We start from the raw sequence: 27,032 nt of genomic DNA on the forward strand, positions 1-27,032 counted from the left end.
TGCAGGCACGGGCTGGGGTGTGGGAGCACACAGCCGCAGCCACAGCGCGATTCATTACACTCGATACAGACCATTAAACCCTTCCGTGCCTGGGCTCGCTGCCGTGGCAGCTCTGCTGGGAGCCAGCTGAGGCTGCACCACCTTGTGCGAGCACACTGTGAGTCCAGCTCTGCCAAACCCTTGATGTGCAGCAGCGATGCTGGGCAGGCCCCAGGAATGACGGCCGTGCCCCTAGCAAGGGCTGCTGCCCTCCACCCTTCCATGTCAGCCAGCAACATGGTAGAAAAAGACAAGGCAAGAAGCTGAATGAGGGAAAACCCCCAGCATTACCCCCATTTGGAGATCAGCTTTGCCTCTGTGGGCAGCAGGCATCCAGCCACTCCTGATGTTTTGGTGCCCCCATGACAGGATTGGGCAGGGTGGGCTACACTCACAGAAGTCCAGTTTAAGACATTTTTTATTCTTTTGCAGGTTACACTTAGTGTTTAAGAAAATACAGGATCCCTTTTGACATTCATACATTTTTACAGGGAAAAAATAGGTTTCTCTACTAGGGTGGTTATTAAGCTTGGGCATTCCCAGGCTGACTTCCTTGCCCCCCTTGGCTGCCAGGCCAACACCCTCTGTTCTCAAAGCATCACTGCCCCAGTGGCCAGTCCAGGCCTGCAGAGCTTGTTATCCCCTCAAGCTTAACAAAAAAAAAAATAAAATTAAAGTAAATACAGTGCCCAGTATTTCCAGTTTCACAGCTCCTACACTGGCTACTGCAAAAGAAGACCTGGAGACAGGGAGTGACCACACTGTGCACACAAATATCTAAGAGACCCACATTAGTGTGTGTGACTATCTGGACCAGGGAAGCAGGTTAATCCCATTTGCTAGAAACCTAGAGGAAATAAAAATAAGGGTTCCCCACAATTAGCGTAGTCACAAACAGCTACTGGACACCAGGCTCACGCTGCCTCTGAGCGCTGCCATGGGGACAGGGAGGGCAGCGAGGCAGAGCTACGATGAAGCTCAAGGCAAGAAACTCACGCGCCTCACAAACAGAGCGTGCCTGCCCAAGGGCAGCCCCTCTGCTCGAGGCAATGCTGCGACAGAGGTGGCAAGTGACAGCTTCACTTGGCAGGACACGTCTTGGTGCTGTGTCCGGCCAAGAGCTTCCTAAGGGCAGTGTCATCCACGTGGCTCTTCTAGGCTGCCACAGTGTGCAAGAAATTCAGATTTAAACATCACTATAGAAAGCAGATTGAAAAGCAGCTGCTGGGGTAAGACCTCCATGACCCAAGGTGGGCTGCTGCCCAGAGGCAAAGCGGAAGGCTAAGGAGGGAGCAAAAGGCTCACTAGACGAGGCGTTAGACAGCGAGCAGCTACTTTCCCTTGGCAGGGCTGCAGCACATTGGCACTAGCAGCAGGAAACAAAACAGATGTTACAAAAGCTTCTTCCAAGCACCAGCAGACTCCACTTGGTCACTGCAGGGAGAGAGACACACATGGAAAAGAAGTGATACTCTAAGGCAAAGGCCTTTCTCTTCAGGACCTCGGGACACCAGTGCAGCTAAACATCCCCCCATGCTGGCTGCTAAGCCCCCACAAACTCTCTGCCCTTCCCACTAACACCAGCTGCCCAAAGAGCTCCTTTTTTGCAGGCAAACCACACGCCAGTGCCCACCCTGCTCCGCCCGCCCCGGGCACCAGGCCCCGGGGGCACCCCACACCCTCTCTGCCACTGGCGCTTCCAAAGGGCCGGTGAACGCGGTCCCAACCTTAGGCCTCACACAGAGGGATATAAGGTATGAGCTGTACTGGGAGGGAATGGGGAGAAAGTGTCAACAAAAGACATAGTCGATCCAAGTGGTTCAAACTCCAGTCCAAGCTGAGGAGCATTAGCTGGTACCAGAAGAGATTTCTGGGAACTCCTTATAAATCTCCAAGATGATCAGTTTCTCCATCTGGCACTGCTGGTCCTCCTCCTCCTCACCCAGGATGCGCTGCAGGATGCCCTGCAGGTCGGTGAGGCGGTGCTGGTGCTGCAGATAGGGCGTGGAGCGGATGATGGCATGCATCAGGGACAGATACTCCATCCTCAGCTGCCAAGTGGGAGGGGAGACAAAACACAGAACACAGTGAAAGATTTGAAATGAGATAAACAAGCATGCCAGCCTCCATTACAGCATGACCACAGAACAGCTGCTTGCTGCTGCACCATCAACCAGAGCACAACTCCAGAGGCAGAGGCACCTGCTTTTGCTCAAGTATCACTAGTAACTATGGAAAACTCTGCTTTTCCCACAGCAAGAGTGCTGCTCCTCCCCTGCCCTTGAACACATGCGCATCCCCCACCTCTTGCAATGCCAAACAAGAGATTACTCCTACTACTGCTCTCTCTTCCCAAAGGTCCCTGGTCAGAAGTGTGCAGACCACCAGAAGCCTGGCAGATCTTTCTTCAAATATGCTGGTGTGCCAGGCAGGACAAATCCTCCATCCCTCCTCAGCTCCCAAGGTTGATTTAAGCACCAAGAAATGTTGTGCCCAGCCCAGACCTCCACTCTTGCCTGCACCAGCAGGCCCCATGAGGGGCCAGGAAAAACACCACTGCTTTGGGACTGTGCTCCCTTCCCCAGTGCCTATGGGTTATTGTGAGCACCTTGTCTCCAGGGGAGAGATCTGCAATCTGCCGCACCAGGATGTCTATCAGGACCATCATGTCTGTGTGATAGAAGATGCTGGCTGTATCCTTGCTGGCAAAGATGTCCTGCAGAAACTTCAGCACTGAGTGTGGTGGCTGAGGCTGATGCTTGAAGATGCAGACTGGATCATCTGGGGGAGGCAGAGAGACTGTGCTGAGCCACATGCTCCCCATTGCCCCTCTGCTCCATCTTCAGTGCACTTCCCTTCATTAGACCCTTTAGAGAGGAGGCTGCCCTGCCCTCATCCAGCCACTCCCTGCCCATGGATAGCTTTAGTGCCCAAAGATGTATAATCAGGATGGCAGCTCTGCAGGCTACCAAGATGAGAGCAAACTCATTATGATGAGCATTAATCACTGTTTACATTTCACTGACCATCCCAGGTGAGAGCACATTAGCACATCACCTCTCAGTATCTCCTGTTTTTGCTCAACAGCCACCACTCATTTTCTCCCTGGTTTATTAAAAAAGGGTCCAATAATCCCTCTGAAAAGCCCGTCAGAGCCTGTACCAAAAACAGGCTTTCACCAGACCCCAGGCTAGTACTGTCCCAGAAGCAAGAAAAGAAACACTTCCAAGTCAAAATGAGCCACCACATCCTGTTCTCTTGCAAAACACATCCCTGCAGACTCCAAAAGGGGCTCTGGGCCATGGCAGCTCCTCCAGCAGTTGTCAGGAAGGCAGGCATGACAGAAGCATCTTCATTAGGTTGTGGCCCCCCTCTTTCTTCTCCCAGCTCCTCCCTGTAAGGTGATCTCTGCAGGGAATCTGGCAGGGAAAGGGCTAAACAAAGGCTTTGGGAGGAGGCCAGACAGAAGAGCACTGAGATGCCTGCTGCCCTCAAGCTGATATCGTGTGGAGACAGTGATTTGCAGCCCCAAAGAGAACCAAAGCCAGAGTAAGATGAACTGCATGCATCACAGGATGGGTTATTTCCAGCAACTCAACAAAATGAGTTCTCTCAGGCAGCAAAGCTCCTGGCTCCAGAAGGTATTAGAAAGCACAATAGTGGCCTGCAGCACAGGCTGAAAGACCTGGCACCGCTCTTCCTGCAGAGATTTCCAGCGTTCCAGCAATCTGCTCTGCAACAGCCCTACAAGTACACTGGATTTCACTCCATGCCTGAAGCAGACACAAGGCTAACCCTCTGCTGGCAATTCAGAAATGGAAAGTTCCACTCTAAGCATAGTTTCTGGAGACAAAAGCTCCCTCTGCATCTGTCCCCCCACGGCAGATGTTTGCCAGCACAGGCAGAGGTTTCTATGCTAGCATACATTGAGTCCTCTGCCTGTCCAAGGACAGAAGTGACCCTGGACCAGCTTTCCTTCCAGACAAGAGCTTGCCCATGGTTCATGCTCAGAGATGGAGCTGATCTGACCCAGAAGTATGGAAATGGCAGCCACTCCTCCCTCCCTAGATGTCATTAGCCATTACCTTATTCCTTGTGCAGCTCCATCCTCAGCAATGCAGACTGTCACCCTCACAAACTCACCAGGAAGCAGCACAGCACAGCCTGAGCTGACAGCTCCTCAGCTACCTGCACCCCTGACATCCACGAGCATGGCCGTGTCTCCCCAAGCATCTCTGTGCACCCCCTGCCAGGCATGTAGCAGTGCCACACACACTCACCTCCTCTGTTCAGCAGCAGCAGCAGCTTCTCTGTGAAAGTCTTGACGTTGGAGTGCTTGCTTATTGTAGTCATGATCACACTGTGTTCTGGAACTAAAGAAGAAACCTGTTCAGCATCTCCCTTTGTCTCCTGAAGACCATGGTGATAAAAACACATTATGGGTGGCTCCTATTTCACATCAGTACTCCGAGGTGCTTTGGGGAACCACAGTCTATCAAGGGTTACAAAAAGTTTCAGGCCACAGAGTGGGTGGGCAGGGAGAGAGAAGGTGAAATAAATCTGGAAACAGCACATGAAACACTTGTGACTTGGTGCTTTCTCCGTATATCTGATTTACATGTGGGTTCCCACCTTGCCAAACACTGGGAAAATACCTTGCAAAGGCTTTATGTTGTCAAACATTATTTCTGCTCACAACCCTCTGCAGCCAAGGGCTCCATTCTTTGGTACCTTCTTCCTTCATATCAGCAGTACCCTTCTGGAACTTAGAGTCTTACAAGTTCTCTTAAAAAGGGTCCCAGAAGAGAAAAGTTTTTCCCAGCACTCAGCACCATGCTGTGCAAGGGTACAGGCTGAAGACTTCTAGGAACTGTCCCCTTGCCTGGTCTGGGAGTGATTTGCTGTAAAATGCATTTACCCTAGCAGAGCCGTGTCTGTGTTAGTGTGCACACTCAACCACATGAACAGCAATGTGGCTATTTCTGTGGCCTGTAATATTTCACAGGCTGCAAAATGCTTCAGGATCCTGAAGGGCATCAATATAATATGCATTTAGGAGAGTTTTTGAACTAAGGCTGCATCACTGAACTGCATGATAGATGAATCTTGTAGACATAGGGATAAAAAATTCAATCCACCATTAAGTAACATGAACGTCCTTTAACATGTTCTTGGCATCAGAGAACAAGTCACTGCTCTCAGCCATGCCCCAGGTGGGCAATAATCCCCAGAAACACACTGCCTGTCATGCTTTACTGCCTAATTACAGAAGCCAGAAAGGATATGGGTAAGTGTGGGAAGGGGTAAGGAATGAAAGCAACAGAGATACACTTATCCAGTTTCTGTGCAATCAAACTTTCACATGAAATTAGAAACTTTTGCATCAATTTTAATGATGCACAACCCAAAATAACAGGTAAATTGCTGGACATATTGTTGCTGCTTTATCCTCCCCTCTCTCCAAGAAATCAAGGATAATGTAATGAAGTAGATCAAGGGTAAATAATTAACTAAAGACAATTGGAGCAACAGGAGACTGGGCTATGGAATGGCCTCTCTTAGCAGGACCTGGAACTACACTCCAATCTTCCAACAGGCTTCAAAATGTGCAGGCAGAGAGAAGGAAGATGCTCTTTCCTAAGGACCTGATCTGCTGTCTGCCCTCGTGGAGCTCAGCAGTGCAGGGAGGAGAGAACAAGGACAAAGAGAGGACACCACATCTCAGGGCAATGCTAAAGGGTCTGGTCTCAACAACTTGGCACTGAATGAGCAGTCTGGAGAGGGAAGCAGAAGCTTTGCCAAGACCCACAGAAGGCAGAGGACTCTTGTTGTGAATTGGTATTGAGAAATGCCCACTGAAGCATCTTCTCTCCCAGGTCACCTGTGCCTATACATTAACCCCACTCATGCTCTGCAAGTACACCCCAACAACTCTTTTGACTGGGCACCATGGAAGCCCAGTGACAAATCCACTGAGCTGCCCAGAGCTGCTAGGAAGGGGCTCTCAGACCATTTTTTCCTCTAGGGTTTTGTCAAATATTTAAACACAGTGTAGTGCCAGAGACTAGGAGAGGTTGGTGGTTATAATACCATCAAGACCCTGTAAGATTCTCCCTCCCCATTTTTCACACTCTCACTCCAGACCACTGAAATCCTGCCAAGGCAGAGCAGCACCAGTTCAACCTGGAATGTGGAGATTGAAGGCCAGAAGGACGTTGACAAATAAGTCAGGCAGCTGGTCAGTGGTGTCCGAGGGCAGCCCGTCCTCAATCACATCCAGCAGGAACTGCACAAACTGAGAGTTGAGATGTTCTGCACAAGGAGAAAGGGCATTTACAGCACAGTGAAAATAAACCAAGCAGCAAGGGACCATCCAAACCACTTCTCTATTCTTTTATGCTTAAAAACCATTAGTGTCAGCCTCCAGGGAATGAAGGGCTCTTCAAATGGACTAGACAGACCACTGAAGCATCTTTGTGTGAGACACAGTGCAGGGGATTGCTGAAATTTGGTACCCCAAGTAGCAATTTTTTTTAAGTAAACAGAACACCAAATCCTGCTGTAGCTTTTGCAGAACCAATGCCACGAGTGAATGCTTCAAGGTAGGAAAAGATTGGCATTCTTGACCACTGGCTTAGTTAATCTCTTTTAAAAAACCACTAATAACCTAGATCATTGGTAATAACCCAGTTTTCAAAGCAGCTATTAGGAAAGCTCAGGAGCTCATGCAAATAAGTCCACCTGCAGGAAATAACTGCCAGGGTTACACAAGGAGAGAAAAACAGGCGGTGTAGAGGCTCATTTCAGTCTCTAGTGCACTTTAAATCTTGTACAGGTTTACCCAGTGTTTAGCTAAAGCTGCTGATGAGATACTTATAAAAATCTCTACTGCATTTCTAGGAAAATTAAGCCCAGAATTTCCCAAATACAACACAGCCGTGGGAAGAAGTGGGCAGGGCTTTCTGGCTGAAACGAGAGGACAGAGGATAAAACAGGGAGAATATTTGCACTTCATAATTGACCACAGTACCCTTATTAATCGTCAACATGTTCCCTAAGAGCCTGAACTACAGAGGGCTGCACTATCCTGCTGGAAGAGAGAACAGAAAGAGGCCACATTATGCAGCTGACAGCCTTAGTGGGTGTTTGTGTAGGGATCTGGGATCTCAGCCTCATCAGCAGACAGTCTCCAAAGCAAGTAAGAGGTGTGTGTTTCTACACAGGCCAGCAGTAAAACAAAATGCCACTTAGTCACGGGGATGGGCAAATCCACGTTGCCTGCAGCATGGCATTCAGTCCTCCACTGCTCTAACCCAGATTTGTACTGCTCTTTGGAAATCTGGCATCTCAGCCCAGTGCTTCAGCTGCCAGGCTCTACTAATAAAGAACAGACCCTACTCTTGCTGGGCCTTCCATGAAGCTGTCCCTGTCCCTTCCCTGTGTCTGCCAGCATGCCCCAGACATCCCATCACAGCTCTGCTATGAGCACAACCCACTCTTACCATAGTGGTGATATGGCAGGGGCTCCCCCATGGAGAACATCATGGCCAGCACCAGTGCAGAGTAACACATCTTTTGATGATCTGCAAGGCAAAGGTTCTGTCATTAGTTCTTCCAAGGATGTGAAACCTTTCCCCAGCTGCAGCTGGGTAATCCACGTTTCACACAGGCATTAAACACTGATTAGCCCATTCCTCATTCCTGTACTGACTGAGCAGTTAAGGGTGTTTTTCCTCATTTTAGCACACCACACGCCTTCTGTGCCGTGTGTTTCCAAAGCAATTTAAAAATAATCATAACAAGAGTCCTCTATTTTTTTCCCCTTTCACTTCAGAGGATCTGGGCAAACTTGATCTGAATAATTAAAAACCTCCCCTGCACAGTCCCAGGACACATCCCAAAGTTATGTAATTGTTGAACCCAGAAAAAGCATCCATCTGGCCAGCTCAAAATACTGCCTGTTCCAACCAACACCACCCCCAGACAGCCGTGCTGCTTGTTACAATCTCTGCACTGCTCTACTTTTGCTACCTCAGCTTTGCCTGAAGGTATAAAAGGTCCCTGGGGAGACCAGATCACTGCTCAGGCTGTGCATCTGCCCACCTCCCAGGCCACACATCTCCAGCACTGATACATCCCACAGCCTGCTAGTCCAACACAATTTTTGCTGGCAGCAGCTATATATGAATGCTCCAAAGAACCCCTGCCAGTGCCTTTCCTGAATTGTAATTAATGGATACCTCTCCATAAATATTTGCAGAACAAAAGAAAAAGTCAGCAAATAGGGTCTGTGCCCTTATCAAATGTAGCCTCTGTCCAGTTTAGCAAGTCTGAAGGCAATAGGAAAATTAGTATTATTTAGGTTACCACATGTACCGGCTAAATAAAGTTCAGCTAAATCTGTCAGAAAGAGCCCTGGGGCACAAGGAAACTGAAGGTGTAATTATGAAAAACTGACCAAAACTACTTTTCATCAGAGGAGAAAAAGGCCCCTTCAATCTATGATGCTTTTCCTGGCCATACTGCTGCCCTGCACAATACACACCAGTTCCAGTGCCCCCTCCAAACCCTTTAGGATATTTCACTTCTCCATGCACAAAGCAACCCATCTCTGAGCATCTGCACCCTGCAGTTTGGCTTTGACTGCACAGGCTGATGCCTTCAATGTCACCACGTACTCCTGGACTTGGCCAAAGGACTTGCAACATTTGCAGCTCTCAGGTTTACTGTCAGCATGCGGGAAAAATGCTACTGAGTCATTCCAGCCCCATGCCCCCTGGAAAGTCAGCTCTGTCAGCAAGGCCTCTCCACTCAGAGCACACTCACACTGTCACAGCTCCACACGATGCCTCAGTTTTCCATCAGCAAGTACTTTGAGTAAAAATAGACAATCTGCAGCTTAACCAGATACTATAGGATGAACAAGATTAAGAGTTTGTAGACCATGTGGCAGCAAAGGAAGGCTGAAAACTGCTGTTTACTCTCTGTAATCAGAGAGGGGGGATATTTAATGACTTAAATATAATTCATACTGCTTATATAAGAAGTTCTCAGCTATAAGGTGACAGTGATGCCAAAGCACACTGTGTCAGAAAAAGGATCTGACAAACTGCTCACCACATGATTTCTTCATTCTTTCCTCCACGGCTCTCAGAGGAAGGATACTGCAGCAGATAGATACAGGGAACTGCTGTTTTCATGTTCCTAGAAAGACTTTATTTTGTCAACAAAACATTTTATCTCATCACATCAGGAGCAATGAAATAAAGTGAGAGCCAGAAGCCAGTGATAAACATGGCAGTAGCAAATATGGAGGAAAAGACTAGAGATGGGAAGGAAGAGACTAGTTTTACACCTCCTTGGTCCATCTGCCATTAACTGATATCCATTCATCTTAGTTAACAGTAGTCTACATGACGAGGAGACAAATCTTGTTGTATTTCCCTAGAGACAACAAATCAAAAAATGCTGAAACCAGCCAGAAACCTGAACTTGGGGCAAACCCAGATGAACCCAGGACACACACTGCACAGGCTCTACAAGTTTTTGGGAGGGCCCCAGCTGCAGCAGGACAAGGCTCCAAGACTCACCATGCTAAAGAACAGAGAGAACAGAGTAACTGTCAAAATACAGCTTTTTTTTTTTTTTTTAAACTTACAGAGCAGCACCAGTGGCTGTCAGAAATTAAATAGTATCAATGCAGCTCTCCAGAAGCAGAGGGACTGCTGACAGACTGATAAGCATCACTGAAGTAGCCATGACAGGTGGGAGAGATACAGCTGTTTGTTTACCAGCCTGAATTGCTGAAAACTACTGAGATAGTGTTGAGAAACTGCAATCATGTATGAAAAGCATTTCTCAGAGGCCTTTGAAAACCTTACTTCCACCTTCTAAACACAGCAGTGTGAAATGTGGGCACTGGGAGCAGACAATTGTCTATGACTGAAGGCAGAAGAACCTGACAGCTGACTTGCATGTAAACTGTGCTGCAACAAGGGAGAAAGTCATGATTACAGACTGGATTATCCCTGTCTGTTTTCTCTGGAATTGTTCTGGCTAATTCTGTCTTGCTGTGGCTCACTATGAGATGTTCTAAAGTGGATAGATGTGCAGGCCAGCTGCAGCAGAGGGAAGGAGCTGTCCGGCAGCAGTAAGACCCAAACATCTGCAGAAGAACTGGCCAGCAGCCAACATGCCTACATCAGTCCCAGGGTAAAGTCCTTCTTACCAAAGGCATCCAGCATCCACAGACAGAGCTTCTGCCCCAGCTGCTCCTCTATAATAAGCCAGGAGGGATTCCACAGAGCTGCTGCAGCCAGTTCCAGCTCTCCAGTTGTGTAGTGTTGGCACTGACTGCTCTGGCTGCAGTCACCCACAGAAGGGATTAGCTATTCCACAGCATGTCATGGATCAGCTGCTATTCCCCAGTTTTTAGTACCAAAATAAGCTCAAGTCATTCCAGGATTCAAGGTCATGCTTTCACACAAGCTTGCCGTTTGCTGGCAGCACATGAAGCTGTAAAGCACCAGAATGGCAGGAGGGAACTACTAATGCCCTGAAACACCTCTGAAGGACGGACACATTTGGGCCAAGGTTCGTTACCCCCCTGCTGCCCCACTGTGAAGGCTGAGAGGACTGGATGATGCACAGATGCCACTGCACAAGTGCCTACCATAAAGCTTAGCACAAGGAAAGCAGCACAGGATGAGGACACAGATTTGTGAGGCTCCTGTATCCACACAGTGGTCTTCCAGCAAAGGAGGAACAGCTTTTCACCCTCCAACTGGACCACCTTACAGCAAGGAGGGAAAAAAACCTGGGGACTGGAATGTCTATTGTGCAGGTTCAAGGTGGTCATCTAGAACATTTACTGGGCTCACATAAAATGGATGGGACAGTCCCTGTTCTCTGCAGACCTGTCAACCCCTACACAGTCTCATCACCAAATTATACTCCACAGCTTCATGACACCCACAACAAACTAATAGACTGCAACCAGTTTGCAGTCTTTGCTCTTTTGCAAGGCTGCAAATACCAGGTTCTTCTGATTTGATCCATGTGGTTACTCAACAGCTACTCTAATTGTGGGTCACAATTAGCACAAAACAATGGATTTTCGATGTCCTTTTAAGAGAGCTACGCCACTGCCAGCACTGGTGGCCTACAGATTGGCTTCAAAATGGGGAGCAAAGTTGTGACTGTCCAGGACCAGGCATGTGTGGGGAGCTGGAAGGTAACTCCAGGGGAGTATTACTACATGTTCACCTTACTCTTAGGCTTTTTCCCAGCATGTGCTTCTGGCTGCCCAGAACTAAAGGACACTGGGCTAAGCAGGAGCTTCAAGGGCACAAAGGACATTCCTGTTAGCAGCAGGGACAGGTCATCCTAACAAATGGAGGAATGTGAAGCAGAAGAACATGAGGGTAAAGCCTAAGTATGGAAAGCAAAGAGCTGGGAAAACCTGGGCCATGACATTATCCTGCAGAGGACCAGGACTGCAATGCTAACAACAGTACTACCATCTCTCTTGGCACAGTAGTGGAGAGAAGGCCCTTTAACCAGCACACATCTCATTCACCGCAATGAAACACCACAAACATTTGCTATAGAACACTAGAGAAAACTCTTTAAGAAACTGCGGAGATCTTCCTTGAGATCTGCAAGTGTCTCTTGTCAGCATTATGAAACAAAACTGCAACAACTCAAAACGTGTTTTAAGACATCTACAAGAAGTGACACAGATCATTAATGGCATGTTCAAGAGCTGGAGGGCCTCACATCGTTGGACTGAAACATCCCTTCCTGTGCATTCCCCAGTGACAGTGGTAATAACCTGAGTAACTTTAAAACCAGACACCATATCCCCCCCCAAGCACTGGGTATGTGGAGCAGCTGGGAAATGGGGGGCCACTGCTGCTGCTGCAAATCATGTAATGAGAAGACACATTCCCAGAGCTGAGGGAACAGCAGCTCTGGCTCACCCTGTGTGTGAGTCTGCATGTCCCGGGCCAGCTCCATCGGCAGCACGGAATTCACAAGCGTTGAGATAACGGCAGCATCCAAGTTGCACATGGCTCCAAAGCATTTCAACAGCAGCAGGCGCAATGGCACCCTGTGTTCCTGCAAAACCAATTTGTTAGATCAAACCATGTCCTAGAGGAGGGCTCACTCTGAGGCAGAGACACAGCTTCTAGAAGTTCCTGTTGCTGGGAAGCCACAGACTTTCCCAGCATGACATAAACCCTGAAGCTCTAGAAGCTTTTAACAGTACAGGAATCACTTTACAATAACATTCACAATTGGGCTGGCTAAGGGTTGTTGGCATGTGTGTTCAGAGATCATGTGGCAGCCAGAGCTCAGATCTGAAGATGAGTCCCACATCATCAACGGAATCTGGTAACAGACCAACCCATACCTGTCCCCAGCAAAGAGACTGAATGTGCTGGGTAGCCAGGATTCTCTGAGCATGCAAATGTTTTGCAAACACTGCTCTGATTAAGGCTTCCTGACAAGATAACATTTGCAAGCTCTCTTCAGAAAGTTTTGGGACATGCAAGGATTCCAGCAAAGATGATGCTCAGTCTGCACCTCCCATGCAGAAGCTCTGATGCTGTACTCTGAGGTAACCTGCATAGTCCACCTTCAGCCAACAACTCCAGGGCTCAGAGAACACACGTGAGCCAAGCCCTGGCACTGGGCATAACAACAGCCAGGACAGGAGACCCAACTGCTCCCTACCTGGTCCGGCTTCCTTGGAACTGTGGTCAGAGAAGAGCAGGCAGTGAAAGTCAGCAGGCTCTGTAATGCCCAGCCTGCCTTCCCGCTGCTCTCAGCTATGCTACAGCCCCCTGACGCTGAGATCTGGGCTCAGACACAGAAGTGCTAGATGAAAGCAAAATGCCACAAGACTCAATGTGCTGTAGCTGGGGACTTAGAAACAAGATGGGGAAAAGTTGTTTACTCCCACAGAGTCCTACAACAGAACATTCCAGGAAGGAGAGGAGCAAAGCAACACTACATAGGTGTTTAAGGCAAAACTTCCATTTCTTCCTCTAAACTGTTTTCCTTCCTCACGCCAAAGCCTTCTACTCTTTATATACTTTCCTAGCCAAAGTTATTTACTAATGCACAAGAGTGCATCAATTAAAAAAAGAGCAATCACAGCCTACCAGATCTCCCAAGGCATCCTCTGAAATCCTTCCTCTAGATACCAATGATGCCAGTGCTGTCCCTCAATGGGACAGTAAAAGCAGCAAGCTTTACCCTTGCCAAGTGCTAGCTACTGCTTCAAAGTCTACAGCATCCTCTGCTCTTTCACACAGCATTCAGGCATAGCATTGACATTAGCCAGCACTTGAAAGGAATATGCTGCAGTTTCAGTGAGACCACAGAACTGCCCTATCCAAGGGAAATATCTTATATACATTCATTGTACCAACCCTGCTCTTTTGCATCTTCAGGGAAATGTTAAAAAAAGATTTGGTGCATTTTGCCACCTTACCATCTGGTAATATGCCACAAGGGACAGGACAGATTCAAAGTCATTCTTCTTGCACATTTTCTTGCAAACTTCTGGGTCTGCATCTGTCTGGAAGAAGGAATTGACAGGTAATCCAGTGACACATCAAAGCAGAAGGTGCCTGCTGCAGGGACCTCGAGGGAGTCCATTTGCTTTCAGATCTCAGTAGCCCCAACATCTCACAAAGAAACTGAAGGCAGAACACAGAAACAGGTCAAGAACCATCACCCTTCATCATCACTCTTCACCATCAAAATGGATTCTTGAGAAATGCCTCTGCCATAGAGCACATCTCAGGCTGAAAAGATCTAACATGACCCAAACAGCACCTGATTGAGAGCATCCCACAGTTACACAGGGCAGCTGCAGCACTGCTCCCATCCTGAGATGAAAATCTTCTCCCACCCCTAAGTTATGAGGAAATGGTTGCACAAAACCCCACTTATCCTTGCCCTGCAGGCCCACAGCAAGGCAGCACAGGCTGTATGCAGAGTGACAAAGACCCTGGCATTTATTACAGAAAATGTACCTGTTTTCTCCAGAACTGGAGAGGACTATAAAATAGTGCCAGAGCAAACCCCACACCAGTACCCCTAACACAGACCATGTCACTGCAATGAGTGCAGATCATAAACCATCCCTGGACACAGATGGCCTTGTACGTACTAGTGAGAGCACTGGGACAGCAATCCCACTGCTGCTCACCATGGGCATGTTCCTCTCCTATATGCAGAGATGTGTGAGATGATTTATACTTTCTCACAAAAACAGCTTTAAAGCTCGCTTTCAAGGCAACCAAAGAATGTTCTTTGCATTTAATGAGCTTAACCCCACACACACGTCCCAGCAATGGAGGAAATCTTAAGTGGAAAATGTTTTAAATGGGCTTAGGAGTGCAACAACCCTCACCAGAGACTTCCAGGTTTTCTGTGGCAGGGCAGGTTGGGTTTTTTGGAGGTGAGGCTTTATATCCTCTTGTGATGGGTAAATACAAAAACTGCCATGAACAGCTCAATAATGCTTTTCAGAACACCTTTGTATGGTGGAATGGAGAGTAAAGGCAGCTCAAGAGCTCTGCAGAGCCCAGAGAGAAGGGTTGGACTTACTGACACTAAAGGATGCACAGGAAACCTGTGCCCCCGAAACAGCAGATCCAGTGGCAACACAGGAGTGAAGGAGGTCAAAAAAAAAGGAACTTCACCAGCGCTGTCTGCTCTGGTCTGCCTGTAAAGAGAGGAATTTACTCACCAGGATGCGAAGCAGCTCCTCCAGGTAGCAGCAGATGACATTCTCATCCTCATAGAGCGCCCAGCTGCGCTGCTGAGCATCATCCTTGTGCCTGGCCAGATCTGCAAAGATCACCTCCAGCCGCTGCTCGTCGTGGCAGATCTGGCCCGAGGGCAGCCCCGCACTCAAGTTCTGCACGACAGCAAAACCACTGGTTACTGGGGCCCTGACAGCTGGCTGTTGTTTGGGTGCCTGTTTCCTGCAATCTTGTCTCACAACTGGCAGCTGACCTCATTCAGTCAAGAGCTGGCAGTACAAAACCAGCTAGTTTATGACACATGTTATTTCAGATCGCATACTTTTGAACCTCTACCCTTTGCAGATTCTGGAAATCATCCTGAGAATGGGAAAAGCCAAACCAGCCCAGTATGGGCCAGGACCACTGCCAGGCAGCAGCAGAGCACCCCCAGTAAAACAGCCATGTCCTGACAGTGACCACCATACTGCACAGCCGCCTCCAGGCAGGAAAAGCTCCCTCTGCTGCCCACCCCCTCCAGCCTGAAAGGGACAGATCTGCCCTGAATTCATGGCTCAAGAGCAGGGACTTGTATGGTGCTCTCCATGCCAGCTGCTCTAGGCCTGGATCCTCTGCAGCAAGAACAGGAACCAATTCATCATGGGCTGCTTTGGTTTTGCTTCATTCCAAACAGAAGAGTTTCTCTGAAGTGTGTAGTTACTCAGTAAACCTTACTGCACCCATTTCATTCTCAAACTGCTGTCAACTGCATCCCCACCACTTCTGCCTCACACACAGTCCTTGCCATGAAGGTCTCACTGTTCAGTTGCCTTTCCTTGGCTCTTCCTCTCCTTCAAGAAAGAGGGGAGTGGTGAGGGTGCATTTAACCCACCTGAACAGCTGCCATGCTCTGGGATTTAGGATAAGCCTCTAGGACCTAAGTATATCACATGAATCACTTGGTTTCCTGAAAGCAAGGCAAGAAGGGGGAGTTCAGTACATGGAACTGAGCTGATCACAGGTGATGTACCCAGGCACCATTAAGAGAGGTAAGGACCAATTTGTGAAAGAGCTTAAATTATATACACAACGGTTTGGCAGCAGGAGATCAGCAAGATGGAAGTGAACCAAGCTGAGAAATTCAAACAACAGGGAAAACCCACTCACTGAGACCAAATTCCTAAAAATTTTTGGATGAGGCTGTCTTACCACATCCAACATGTGATCACTCAGTGAGAAAAGGCCTTTATAACTTACCAGCCAGGAACCTGGAACCTCAGAGAAGACAGTCCTTCCAACAAGCTGGCTGTGCAGGCAGGAGCAGCAAGCCTTTAGGCAGACTTCACTTTGGGAGCAGAGCAGATAGATTTTGTATGGAGACATGAGCCCATGTCTTGTGCAAGTTGTGACACCTGCACATGGGTGGCCAAGGGCAGGAGCTGCACCCTTCCTGCCTATCCCCACCCTCCAGCCCTCTGGGGAAGCCACTCCATGTTTAATAGTAATGTCTTGCCTTCTTTATTAGAGACAGAATTGTTAGTCATTTGCTTTGGGGTATGAATTAATTTAGGACTTCAAGTCCATGCTTCAGTTATAAAACAAAGAAGTTTTCTTGTTGCTGCTTCTTACATAATTTTTGTCAGGCAGGTAATGAAGGAAGAAGCATGCAGGTTTAACACAAGCCTCTGTACACTCTTGAAATTTTGGGAAGCTGTGGGTGGCCTGGCAGAAAAGCAGGCAGCAAGCTGTAAGAGAGCACAACAGCTTTCAGGAGCTGAGTATAAGCATAAGAATTTCCCTCTGAATGGTGGTTTATCAGAAGCAAATACATTAAGAGACTTGCTTCATCTTGCCATCCCCCTGCTTCTCCTTAGGAGGACCTACAGCACTGTAGTGTCACCTGCCTGTCCCCAAGTGTCCCAGCTGCTTGGCCATAATGTGCCTTACATCCTCCTCACCGGAGCACTGCAGGGACAGTCCTACCTCAATCCACTGCTGGGACTCTTTTTGGATGACCATTTTAATGAGTATTCATTTTAATGATCCCTCTATTCAGCCTCTTACCACTAATCTACTTTCTCCAATCCTTCATCTGCAGCTCTTAATGACTCCACTGAGCATCAAGCTTGGATGGACTTGGATGAGATCAATCCATTAACAAGCTATTCCATCTGACCACGTAACTACACCCTACGCTGTCTCAGTGCACTTTCAGCACCATTCTCAGCCCTCCCATCACGAGGGTCAGGTCTCTGCTTATTAAACATCTTAGCAGCTACTACAACCTGCAGCATCATCATATGGTCATTTCCAGGAATCTGCTGGCGAGCCCATAAGCAGAAGGAGGTTTCAGTATTTCTAACAATGCCACTTTGCATTATCTTGCTGCTTCAAATAGTTCCCTGCCCCCAGCCCACCACAGCAAGCTGCTACAGGGATTTCAGTCTTCCTGAGCAGCCCAAAACCATTTGGAGAACTTTATCATACCCACATTTCTTAGAAGTAGCCACATCTGCCATGCAAACCCAGCTGCTGTCCTGGCCATTTCTTCTTTTCCCACTCCCATGCCTCCCTCCCCCCCACCCCACTAGCAAGTGCAGTGGATCACCAGTACCATGGGTACACACATCTTCCCTCCAGATGAGCCCCAAAATCATACAGCAGGTTTTCAGACAATTTCATGGGGACTGCTGTGGGAATTCATCCATCCTCTGGGAAGCGCACCATTCCCACAGAAACCAGACAGATAACACTGGTCCCAATACATGCAGAGCTCCACACTCCTCAGCAATTGCTAAATGAGATGAAATGTGGTGCAAGAGAAATGCCTGACTTCAGCTGAGCCAAATGTCCCAGGACAGGCCTTTCACTCACACACACGTTCAGCAGCAGCAGGTCTGCTCTCAGCTGACCCAGCCCCATCCAGGGCAGGGGAGCTCTGCAGGGAGGCAATGTCGGCCATGCACAGACCTGTGGGTGTCGCAGGGAGAAAGCAGCACTTGGCTTTCAACCCCCATGTTAGCTGTGCCTCGGAAGAACTCTGCAGCCTTCACTGTTCAGGGCTCCAGAGATGTCCTCAGCAGCTCTCTGGAGGAGTGGAACCATCTACAGCTGAGCTGGGATAGCTGCATGCAAAGACTCTGCCACAGACCTTCATAAAGGCTCTACCAGAAATTACCAAGAAAAAGGCCAGCCTAGGCACTGATGTGTTACTCCTGCCCTCCAGATTCCCTTTTGTTACACTATTTCACTGAGAGGAGTCCTCCTAACAGACCGGGCAAAGCACTCAGCCTTGAAGCACTCACCCTGCTGACCTTCCCTTGTCCCTGGCCAGTGTGGGGACAGAGCTCCTCCGGGGAGCTCCCCTTTGTGTCCTGTCCAAAGCAAGTCTCCTTAAGCAAAGCTGAATCAATGAATGAATGGGAGGGCAGCTTCAGGGGAAGGAGAGGGTTTCAGCCACATTAACCATGAGGTTTGCCAGAGCTTGTTGAGGACAACAGGTGCTGGTGATGGGCAGCTGGGAGCAGGTCACAGCACAGCACTACAAGGGGAACCCCCTTTAGAAACACACCTCCCACACCTACTTTATGACTTCTTCCTCCATCTCCAACACATCCAAGAACAGTTTTACCTAACTCAGCAGCCTGGGCTCAACTAGAAGACCCATCTACATTACACATCTCTGTCAGCAGTTTTCAAGCTTAAGTTTAAGGCAACCAGAAGATGGGTCTGAGTCACAAGTACAATGCAGCAATGCGATTTTAATAAAAAGCAGGTAAATGGTTTCTGAGTTCTCCCTCTCAAGGTGCAACTAGCTTGAGCATTGGCCACTTCTGGTTGTCTCACACCAAGTTTAATAAATCTGCAAAACTCCAATCTCAGACATGACATTCCCTCCTCTCAGATGGGAGATAACCCAGCAGAGCTGAAGGCAATCACATATCACCAAAACCTACTAATCCAGGTGATTCTCTAGAAACCCAAAGATCAGGGAGCATCTTTAAGTATGTCTGAATTTCCAATGAGTTCCCATGAAAGCCAGCTCCAGTTTCGACAATCACGGCAATGCTGCCTTTGAAAAGAGGTTTCAGTCCCTTTGTGTGTCTTACCCAGTCACTGTGACATTTATCAGGAGCTAGCACATGGACAAGAGGGGCCATTTCCAAGGCCAGGCCAAATGCTGACACAGGGAAGCCAACCTGGCAGGTTTGCACCTACAGATCCCAAAAAGTATGGTACCTCTGAAGTATCTTTCCTAAGGTGTGAGCTCCTCAGCACCCTCCTTGTCTTTGCTGTTCCCCCAGCTTAGTCTTACACTGCCTCTCAAAAAGCATCAGCAGATGTCCCAGCATCTTTTATTCTCTAAAAAAAACACGTGCCTGTACAGACTCCACACTGGAGGAGCAGCAAGGTAAATAAGAGAGAAGTAATACTCAACCTTCAGAAGGCATTGGGGATAGAAGAGAGGTAATGGATTCTGGAATTGATTTAGTAAATCAGTGAGCTGACCTTAAATTAAGACTGGAAAAAGAATAGAAAGGATATAGCTAATTAAAGAACATGATACAAAATGTTGAAGCAGGTATGGTATCTACTATGAGCAGACCAAAGCTCTAAATCAAAGCTGAAATCTCACTCTGCTTTAGGGAGTAAAAGAAAAACCTTGAAAAATATGCAAGAGATGAGTTGCCATGTATTTGCATGGACTGGGGACTAGAGGGATTTTAGAAGCTACAAATTAAAGAAAAAAAATTCCTTGACCTAGAACTGACAACTCAGCAACAATTCTACACAGCAACCCCTGAGACTGTGGAATGATTTGGTATAATGAACAACACAAAGTCAAAAATAATAATCTGTACCACTAAACCACACTGGTGAAGCTACAGCAATGCAGCCACCCCCCAAGTACATGTGACCCCCCTTCCAACTGTCAGAGCTAGTCTGCAGCAGGTGAACAACCTCACCTGCGACCAGGCCCCCACATACCAGCAGAGCTATAACATCTGGCTGGGACACTGAGAAAAAATGCACACCAGAGCCACAACATTTACACCTGAGCACTGTGCAAGCCCATCCAGGCTCTCCTGAAAGCAGTATTGCTCAAGATAGATATGACGAGGTATTATAAGATGGGACAGAATCTTCTGCTGTGTCCCCATACATTACTGGTAATTTTAAAATCCCGCAGATATCATATCAGTTACCAGAAGATCCATACTACTCCCTGCACCAGCATCACCTTCTTCCCATCCTTTTCAGGCTGGTCTGCAGCAATGGCCATGAAATTGAGGCTTTCAAATCCCCTCTGCAGAAACTTGGCACTAAATAATTTTTGTGAAATTAAGCTTATTGTATCCCAAGTACAGGTATTAATGGTAAAAATAATATTCAAATCTTGGAAAATGTACAAATATCAGAAAACTGAACTTCTCAGCATGCAATTCAGAGCAAGAACATTTGCTTGAAACAGCTAAATTTTTTTGCTGAATCTAGATCATACATTGACAGGGCTTTGTTACTGGAGAAGGAAGCAATTAACTACTGGGTTATGGCCACAGAGACTTGATTGCTTATAGGGCCCTCTATTCAGTACAAACAGCCAACCAGATTATGATTTTATGTAAAATTTGAACATCATTATTTCTCCATATTCAAATGCCTCTGAACAGTTCATTATAATCTTGCTATTAGCAATAGAATTCCAATCTTAGAAGTTTATATGATGTGCACTCCTCAGGGCTGCACTGAGCAAGTGGGAGCTGAAATTTATTATCCATCCAGCTAAAGCAAAGGGCTGCCCAGGTGCACTTCACCATTTCAATGACTCATGCAAAAGGAGAATGATAGGATTATTTTGACATAAGGTTTGTTTAGAACAAGCTCAAGATAATGCTCCAACTCAAGGCTATGTTGTACATCTGCAGCTCATCGGGGGAATAAACTCACCTGTTTTCCACTTCTCTGCTAACAGTACTAGGACCTGGCTTAAACCCCTTGAATTCCTGGTTCCCCTGGATGGATATTTACCCCTGTCTAGCACCTTTCCATTTGGGATCTCAATGCATTTCTCATCCCAAACATCAGGAACTCATTGAGCTTGTAACACCTTATCTTTGATGCTCAGAGGGTGTGTGCAGCAGTCCCCACTCCAGCCTCACACACGTTACCTTACTCTCCACCACGGAGATGAGGATCTGCTCCATGATGCTGCTGGTTGCGGGGACAGAGGTCTGGATGTGGCCGATGACGATGCCAATGGCCACACGGGACAGCTCGTAGCTGAGGTTGGTGTTCCTGCGCACCAGCTCGATCAGTTCAGCACCAATTGTCTTGGGCACGGAAGCCACCAGGCCACTGGGTTCTGCTGGCAGCGACTCCACCCCAGCTGCCTTCTTATCCTCCAGGCAGAGGTTGCTGAAGGCATCCAGGCTTGCAGGGGGAGGCGGGGCAGTTTTCTTTACCTGAGAAGTCTTCTCCCCATCCACGTTGTGGGACCTCTGGGTCCCCCCTTCGGCTGGCGGTGCTGGGGCAGCCCGCTTGGACTGGGGAGATTTGCTGTGATCCTTTGGGGAAGTCCCATAGCGGGAATGGCTGACAGAGCCGCTGTCCAGATTGCGCGTGATGGTGGTGTGGACGCTCCGGCTCGGGACAGGGGGCGGGGTGTTGGCAGGACTGGAGGAGGCTGTTGGGAGAGCGGTCTCAGACACAGAAGAAGCAGTGTACAGGGTATCCAGGGATGTCGTGCTTATAGAGGAGGCACTAGAAGCTGACCCAGGAATAATTTCAACAGCATCTGAAAGGGAACAATTAAACATGCCTTAGCAACAGCATCAAAGGAAAAGAGAAAAAACCCAAATTGCTACGGCACAGTCCATTAAAAGGCTCATTGTGCATTCGACCAGAGCAGTTTAACTCCTCTTCCTGCCTCACTTATCTCAAAACAAAATTGTACCAGTTTTCTCTGGAGCATTCCCACACAATCACCTCTTTAGAAAGGGGAAAGCTACTCTGATGAGATGAATACCCTTCAAAGGGCTTAGTGTTTTACACAGGGGAAGGGAGGGAGAGATGGACAGAACTAAGGGACAGAAAAGTCTCTTCCCCCTGGGTTAGGCTTTTTCTGCATTAAGGACGTAATCCCACACTTTTAAAAGATGGTGCCTCAGAACTGCAAGACACAGAAGGCTTCACACACAAGCCTGCACCTCCCTCTTGCACAGACCTCATGCTTATCACTGACAGTGGAGGAAACACTTGACTGACAACGTCCTTAGTCCCTCCCTTTCAGCACTCTCCAACGTTTGACCATGAGCTCTGCAGCCCTGCTAGCACCCACTGATTTCACTAGCCTCCACACTATCTGCTCTACTGTATTTCTCTCCCCACCTCTAGTTTTGAGTAGCTCTAGCAGTGGGAATTCCACCTTCCAAGGGAAAAAATCCACAACAAGCAAAGCAATATTAAGATTTTTCTTTCCTTTAACTTGATTTTATACATAGTTTTGGTAAATCTTATCCATTAGTTTCTAGTGGGCAGAAACGTATCTGAGTTCTTCCCTGACTATGAAAACAATTACTTGGACAAACAGAGCTTCCCAAGAGCAGCTGGTATTAGTGCTGGGAGGGAAGGAGCTGTACCCCAAGGCGCTCACCTCTCACAGAAGGTGTTACACCCAAAGGAAGGAGCAGTGGGACTGATGTGAAATGCCTTTGCTGCCCTTCTGCAGGCAACTCCAACCCTTCTTGCTCCATCAGTGCTTGGAGCCCTCCACTAGTCCATCCACCACTCCTCCCAAAGTAAACACCACCTAGGCAGAAAAACTGGGCCCTTCACTCCCACACAGGTTCAGTATCCTCCTTTTTCCTCCTTCTCACAGAGGATTGTTTGTGACTCATAGCTCCCCCTAGGCTCCATTAAATAATGAGTTGAAGGAAACTGACCTTTGCAAACTCTCACTACTCCAGTGAAAAATGGCTCAATACCATTAAGTACCATTAAGGAAGTTGGTGCCAGTCCCAGGTCTCAATTACCTGCAAGTCAATAGCTCTGCCCTGCTCCACACAAGGGGACACAAGTGGGCTTGTAATGGGCTGAGTACCAATGACATCACTGTCACAGCACAGCAGAGCACTTGGGCAAGATGGCAGCAAGTCAGGATAAGCACTACTCTGCCAGCCCAACCACACTGAAGATGGAGGAGCTCCAGCCCTGACCCATGGTCCTGCTCTCAGGTGTTTCTCACTAGCTGCTCCTCTGCCTGTGGGCAGCACATAGGCAAATGTGTCCCTGGTATTATTACTGTTCCTTACAGGCACCAGACACTGAGTTAATGGAAATCCAACCACTGTACAAAGAAAGTGCTCAACAGATTGGGAGTCAAAAATAAGATCTGAGACTGCATTAAAAGCCAGGGAGTTCCCCTGGTGAAGTATCACACAGTGAACTGCAAGGGAATGCTCCCTCTGCCTTGTTGGGAGACAGCCATAGTGTCTGTGGGAGAAAAAGGATCTTAAACCACTGATTTAGTGCACTAGCCAGACTAGCCACATGAGCAGGCAGAGAGTTGCTCCTTGGAGAGCCCCAGGCACTGCAGGAGCAGGGAGGTGCTGTATCTGGCACCCATCCACAAGCTGCTCTGACCCTCCCAAATCAGAACAGGTTTGAAGGAGCACTGGTCACTGCTCAGGACCACTAGCATTAAAACCCATAGGAATCAGGCTGTATACATTTTACAGATATATTTGTAAGGATATAAACCATATCAGAATTCAGGGAATGGATAAGGATGCTCATCTAAGCACAAAGCAGAAGTATTCAGGCCTCATGTCTGTTACATCACCCAGTGTCTACTTCATGCCCAAGACCTGGAGAGCAGCTCGTCCTTACTTTTAATGGGAGCAGCAATCTGTGTGTTCTTGCGCTTCTCTGGAGGTGGGGGGGTGACAGGAGCAGCACGACGAGCCTGGGGTGGGATCTGTAAGGAGAGATTTCAGAGCAATCAAAGGATGTTGACAATAAAGATATTCTTTTTGTGAAGACTTGTTTCTCACATGTGTGTGTAGATTTGTCCTTACATCTCTCTTGTCATTTGGGGCAGTTTTCTCAGGAGGACAGATGCTAATGGGCGGCCTCCTAGAAGAACAAAGCAGGACTCAAACTGACTTCATCCCCTCCCTGTGACAGGCAAAGCAGCCCTTGTTTAATTGCTGTGTTCAGAAGCACATGGCACATATGTCGTGTAGACCTGTCAAGCATTTACTCCTCCTTTATTCCAAATGCAATCCCACACACTTACCATGTCTCCACATTACTCTCAATAGCTCCACAGAGGCTGCAAACAGAGTGTATTTACACACTCTTCTGGAGAGATCCGTTACATCAGCTACAAATACCCTTGCAGAAAGACAAAGCCAAGGACTGAAAACATGTAAATGCCATTTCCATGCTTTCAATGCTATTTCTGCTCATGCAGGGAGAAAATAGGGTTTGACCCTCTGTGCAATACTATGCTACCTATAGAAAGACTCACTGGGAAAAGCTTTGCCAGGGAGTTACCCTAACTCTCCACATCTGGGTTTCTCATGCATGTCTCTTCTTCTAGGATTGCCAAGCCAGCAGTGCAGAACTGCCAGCCCCAGCCCCAGACCCCTACACTCATCTTTTCCTATCAGAGCTAAACACCATGGTCACCAATATCACATTCACCCACAGTTACTCCAGTGAGATGCAGCCTCAGGGCACCACTGAACACAGCAGCCAAACTAGGTGGGAGCACTTTGCATCAATACACAGCCCCCACAGCCCAGCAGCTCAGGGCCAGGAGTCTGCTTTGGACCTCTCAGGACTACTGGGATTCAGAGCCTGCTGCCTCAAATGTGCCTCTGCTTTTATGGGATACTGCAATCACTGTCTGTGGCCAAACCTCCTAGGGGAGCACAGGAAGGGAAAGGAGGTGATGGTCTGAATGCCTTGGGTAACCCAGCTTCCAACCATTTGGAATCTACAATGACATTCAGTCCATCACAAGTGAAAATTTCCAGTTTTGTTTAGCCCTGGAAGAGAACTTTTTCTGTGCACTGTCATTTCTGACTAGACCCCACCACAGAGGGCACAGAGCTCTGCCACCCCAGAGTGAAAATCTGAGACAGGCCCCTGAAGGGTCTCTATTTTACATTAGCTCAATAGAAGGAGAATGAAAAATGTATTTTTTCCCCCAGATCCAGGAAGGGCAAAAACTTTATCTGGAGCAAAGATATTCCTGTAAATAAAACACCTTCAAAAGCCACCTCAAATATTCAAGCCTCTATGATAAAAGCTGACAATGTGCTCACAGCCCATGTCTAGATCCACTAGAAAAGTGAAGACAGCAGTTTGCACAAAGACTTTTAAAAAAAGATCTCTTAGTCCCTTTCCCACCCAACACCAAATACATCCAACCTTATACCATGTAATATAAAAAGTCACTTTATGAGTGCCTTCAGCCAGTGAATTAGCACAAGACACTGCTGCAGACTCCCTGCCTGCACACCCGGCTCTTGTCAATCCACCCCACATTGTTCTCTGGATAGAATGCTATCCAATACTTGCATACAGCTTCAAAAATTATCTGTGTTGGTACAAAAAGAGACTGCACAGCTGAGAGAGGTCAAGCAGATCAGGAGGGGTCTCTGCATTGCCATGGTTGGCAGACTGGCCCCAAATCCAGAAAGCTCAGCTGTGCTAAAAGCAGAGCCCTGTCTGCAGAGTGCTGGAGCTGACAGCACGAGTTGGAGCTGCTTGGCATGGCACAGCCACGATTACTGAGGCAGTGGGATTTAGCAGACAGGCAGGCTCAGAGCTTAGCACAGATGCATGACATTGTTTGCAGATAGCGAGGGTTGGGTCATTCTGGAGAATTTCCATGGCTTCCAAATTTACCACACAAGTTTAACAGTTATTACAGGCTAGTGCTTAAATTAATAGATGTACAGACAATGCTAGCTCAGCCCCTGCCAGTTTAGACAGCCACACACCACAGCACAAGTGGCTGTGAGAAAAACATGAAGCATCACAAGAATTTGCCTGTGCTTGCCCAAGATGCATGGCCAGGAGCTGTAACTGATGGCCATCCCCTCCCTCCACCCCACATCCCAGCCACTACTTGGAGCCAACAGGAGGATGTAAAACACCAAAACCCCCACAGGGAAACCCTTCTCCTCTGTGCAGCTGCCATGCACAAGGTGACCATGCAGGAGTTCTTGAAGTTCAGATCCCACCTGTCCAGAGGGGAAAAGATGAGGGACCTTACCAAAGGTTTTAAGAGAAGCAATTGCACTTGTGTTGAAACTCTCACTTTCCCAAGGTCTCTATTAGGGCACTGTGAACTTCCTCAAATGCACAGATTTTACACATCCTTCACCCTTTTGCAAGGACTGGTAACAGACTGTGCTATGACACAGAGCTGACTTTACCACAACACTCCCATTCCCTTTGCAGCCAAGCAGGCAGAGAACAAGACCACTCTGACTCCTGGGAGCAATGTTATTACAGTAGTACCCTTTAAACAAAGTAAGAAAACAATAAACCAAATTAACAATCTCCCACCCACCATGTCCTCCAGGCAAACTCTGCCAAGCCAGACACACTGGTCTGTAGCAAAGGTTTCTGGAGATGAGCATCACAAACTCACCGAGCATGCACAAATGCAGCAGGCTGACTAAAATACTCCAAGAGCCCAACCTCCACCCTTGGCAGCTGGTATGGCAGCAGCCCCAGACTCCCACCTTATGCTGACTGTGGAGGAGCTGAAGCCCAAATGCCCTCACCAACTACTGCAGCCAGTTCAGTCCTGGGAGCAAAACCACTGAGGGGAAACTTCAAATTTTGTTTAGGTTTTCAGATGCAAACAGTAAATACACTTGAAAATCCCAAGCAAAGAAAAGCACATGCCAAGACCTCTGCTCCTCTGGAGCTAGTGAGAAAGTTTAGATTTCAGTACGTCTCCTCTTAGGCTACTGTATAACCAGTGGAAGAAAGCAATGCTGCTTCCTTCACTTTGTATTTTCAAAGCACTCAGGAAATCCACCAAGCTGTTAAAATCTCAAGGAACCCTTTCAGCACAGGGCTAAGCTGGAAGCTCTTCAACTGCATCCTCAGTGCCACCCAGACAGAAACAGTTCTTTGTCAGCCAAGGAAATTTGTCTTCCTCCTTTTTGGCAAGCCACCAAACCACAGACCAGATAAAGACAG

General features: G+C 47.9%; 1 protein-coding gene across 1 annotated transcript in view; it reads right to left on the minus strand.

Moving 5' to 3' along the window:
* Positions 1–439: 439 nt before the first annotated feature.
* The window catches only part of NCKIPSD (NCK interacting protein with SH3 domain), a 48,182-nt gene continuing 21,589 nt past the window's right edge, over positions 440–27,032 (minus strand). The window contains exons 4-13 of the mRNA XM_012572645.5: positions 23,691–23,778; positions 20,972–21,597; positions 14,807–14,977; positions 13,541–13,627; positions 12,021–12,159; positions 7,542–7,622; positions 6,223–6,351; positions 4,320–4,412; positions 2,648–2,820; positions 440–2,090 (exon numbers count right to left, since the gene is read on the minus strand). Coding sequence (XP_012428099.5) covers positions 1,887–2,090; positions 2,648–2,820; positions 4,320–4,412; positions 6,223–6,351; positions 7,542–7,622; positions 12,021–12,159; positions 13,541–13,627; positions 14,807–14,977; positions 20,972–21,597; positions 23,691–23,778 — 1,791 coding nt within the window. The 3' untranslated portion in view covers positions 440–1,886. The remainder of the gene's footprint in view (positions 2,091–2,647; positions 2,821–4,319; positions 4,413–6,222; positions 6,352–7,541; positions 7,623–12,020; positions 12,160–13,540; positions 13,628–14,806; positions 14,978–20,971; positions 21,598–23,690; positions 23,779–27,032) is intronic.

This window comes from Taeniopygia guttata, chromosome 12 (assembly GCF_048771995.1).
Source record: "Taeniopygia guttata chromosome 12, bTaeGut7.mat, whole genome shotgun sequence".
NCBI lineage: Eukaryota > Metazoa > Chordata > Aves > Passeriformes > Estrildidae > Taeniopygia > Taeniopygia guttata.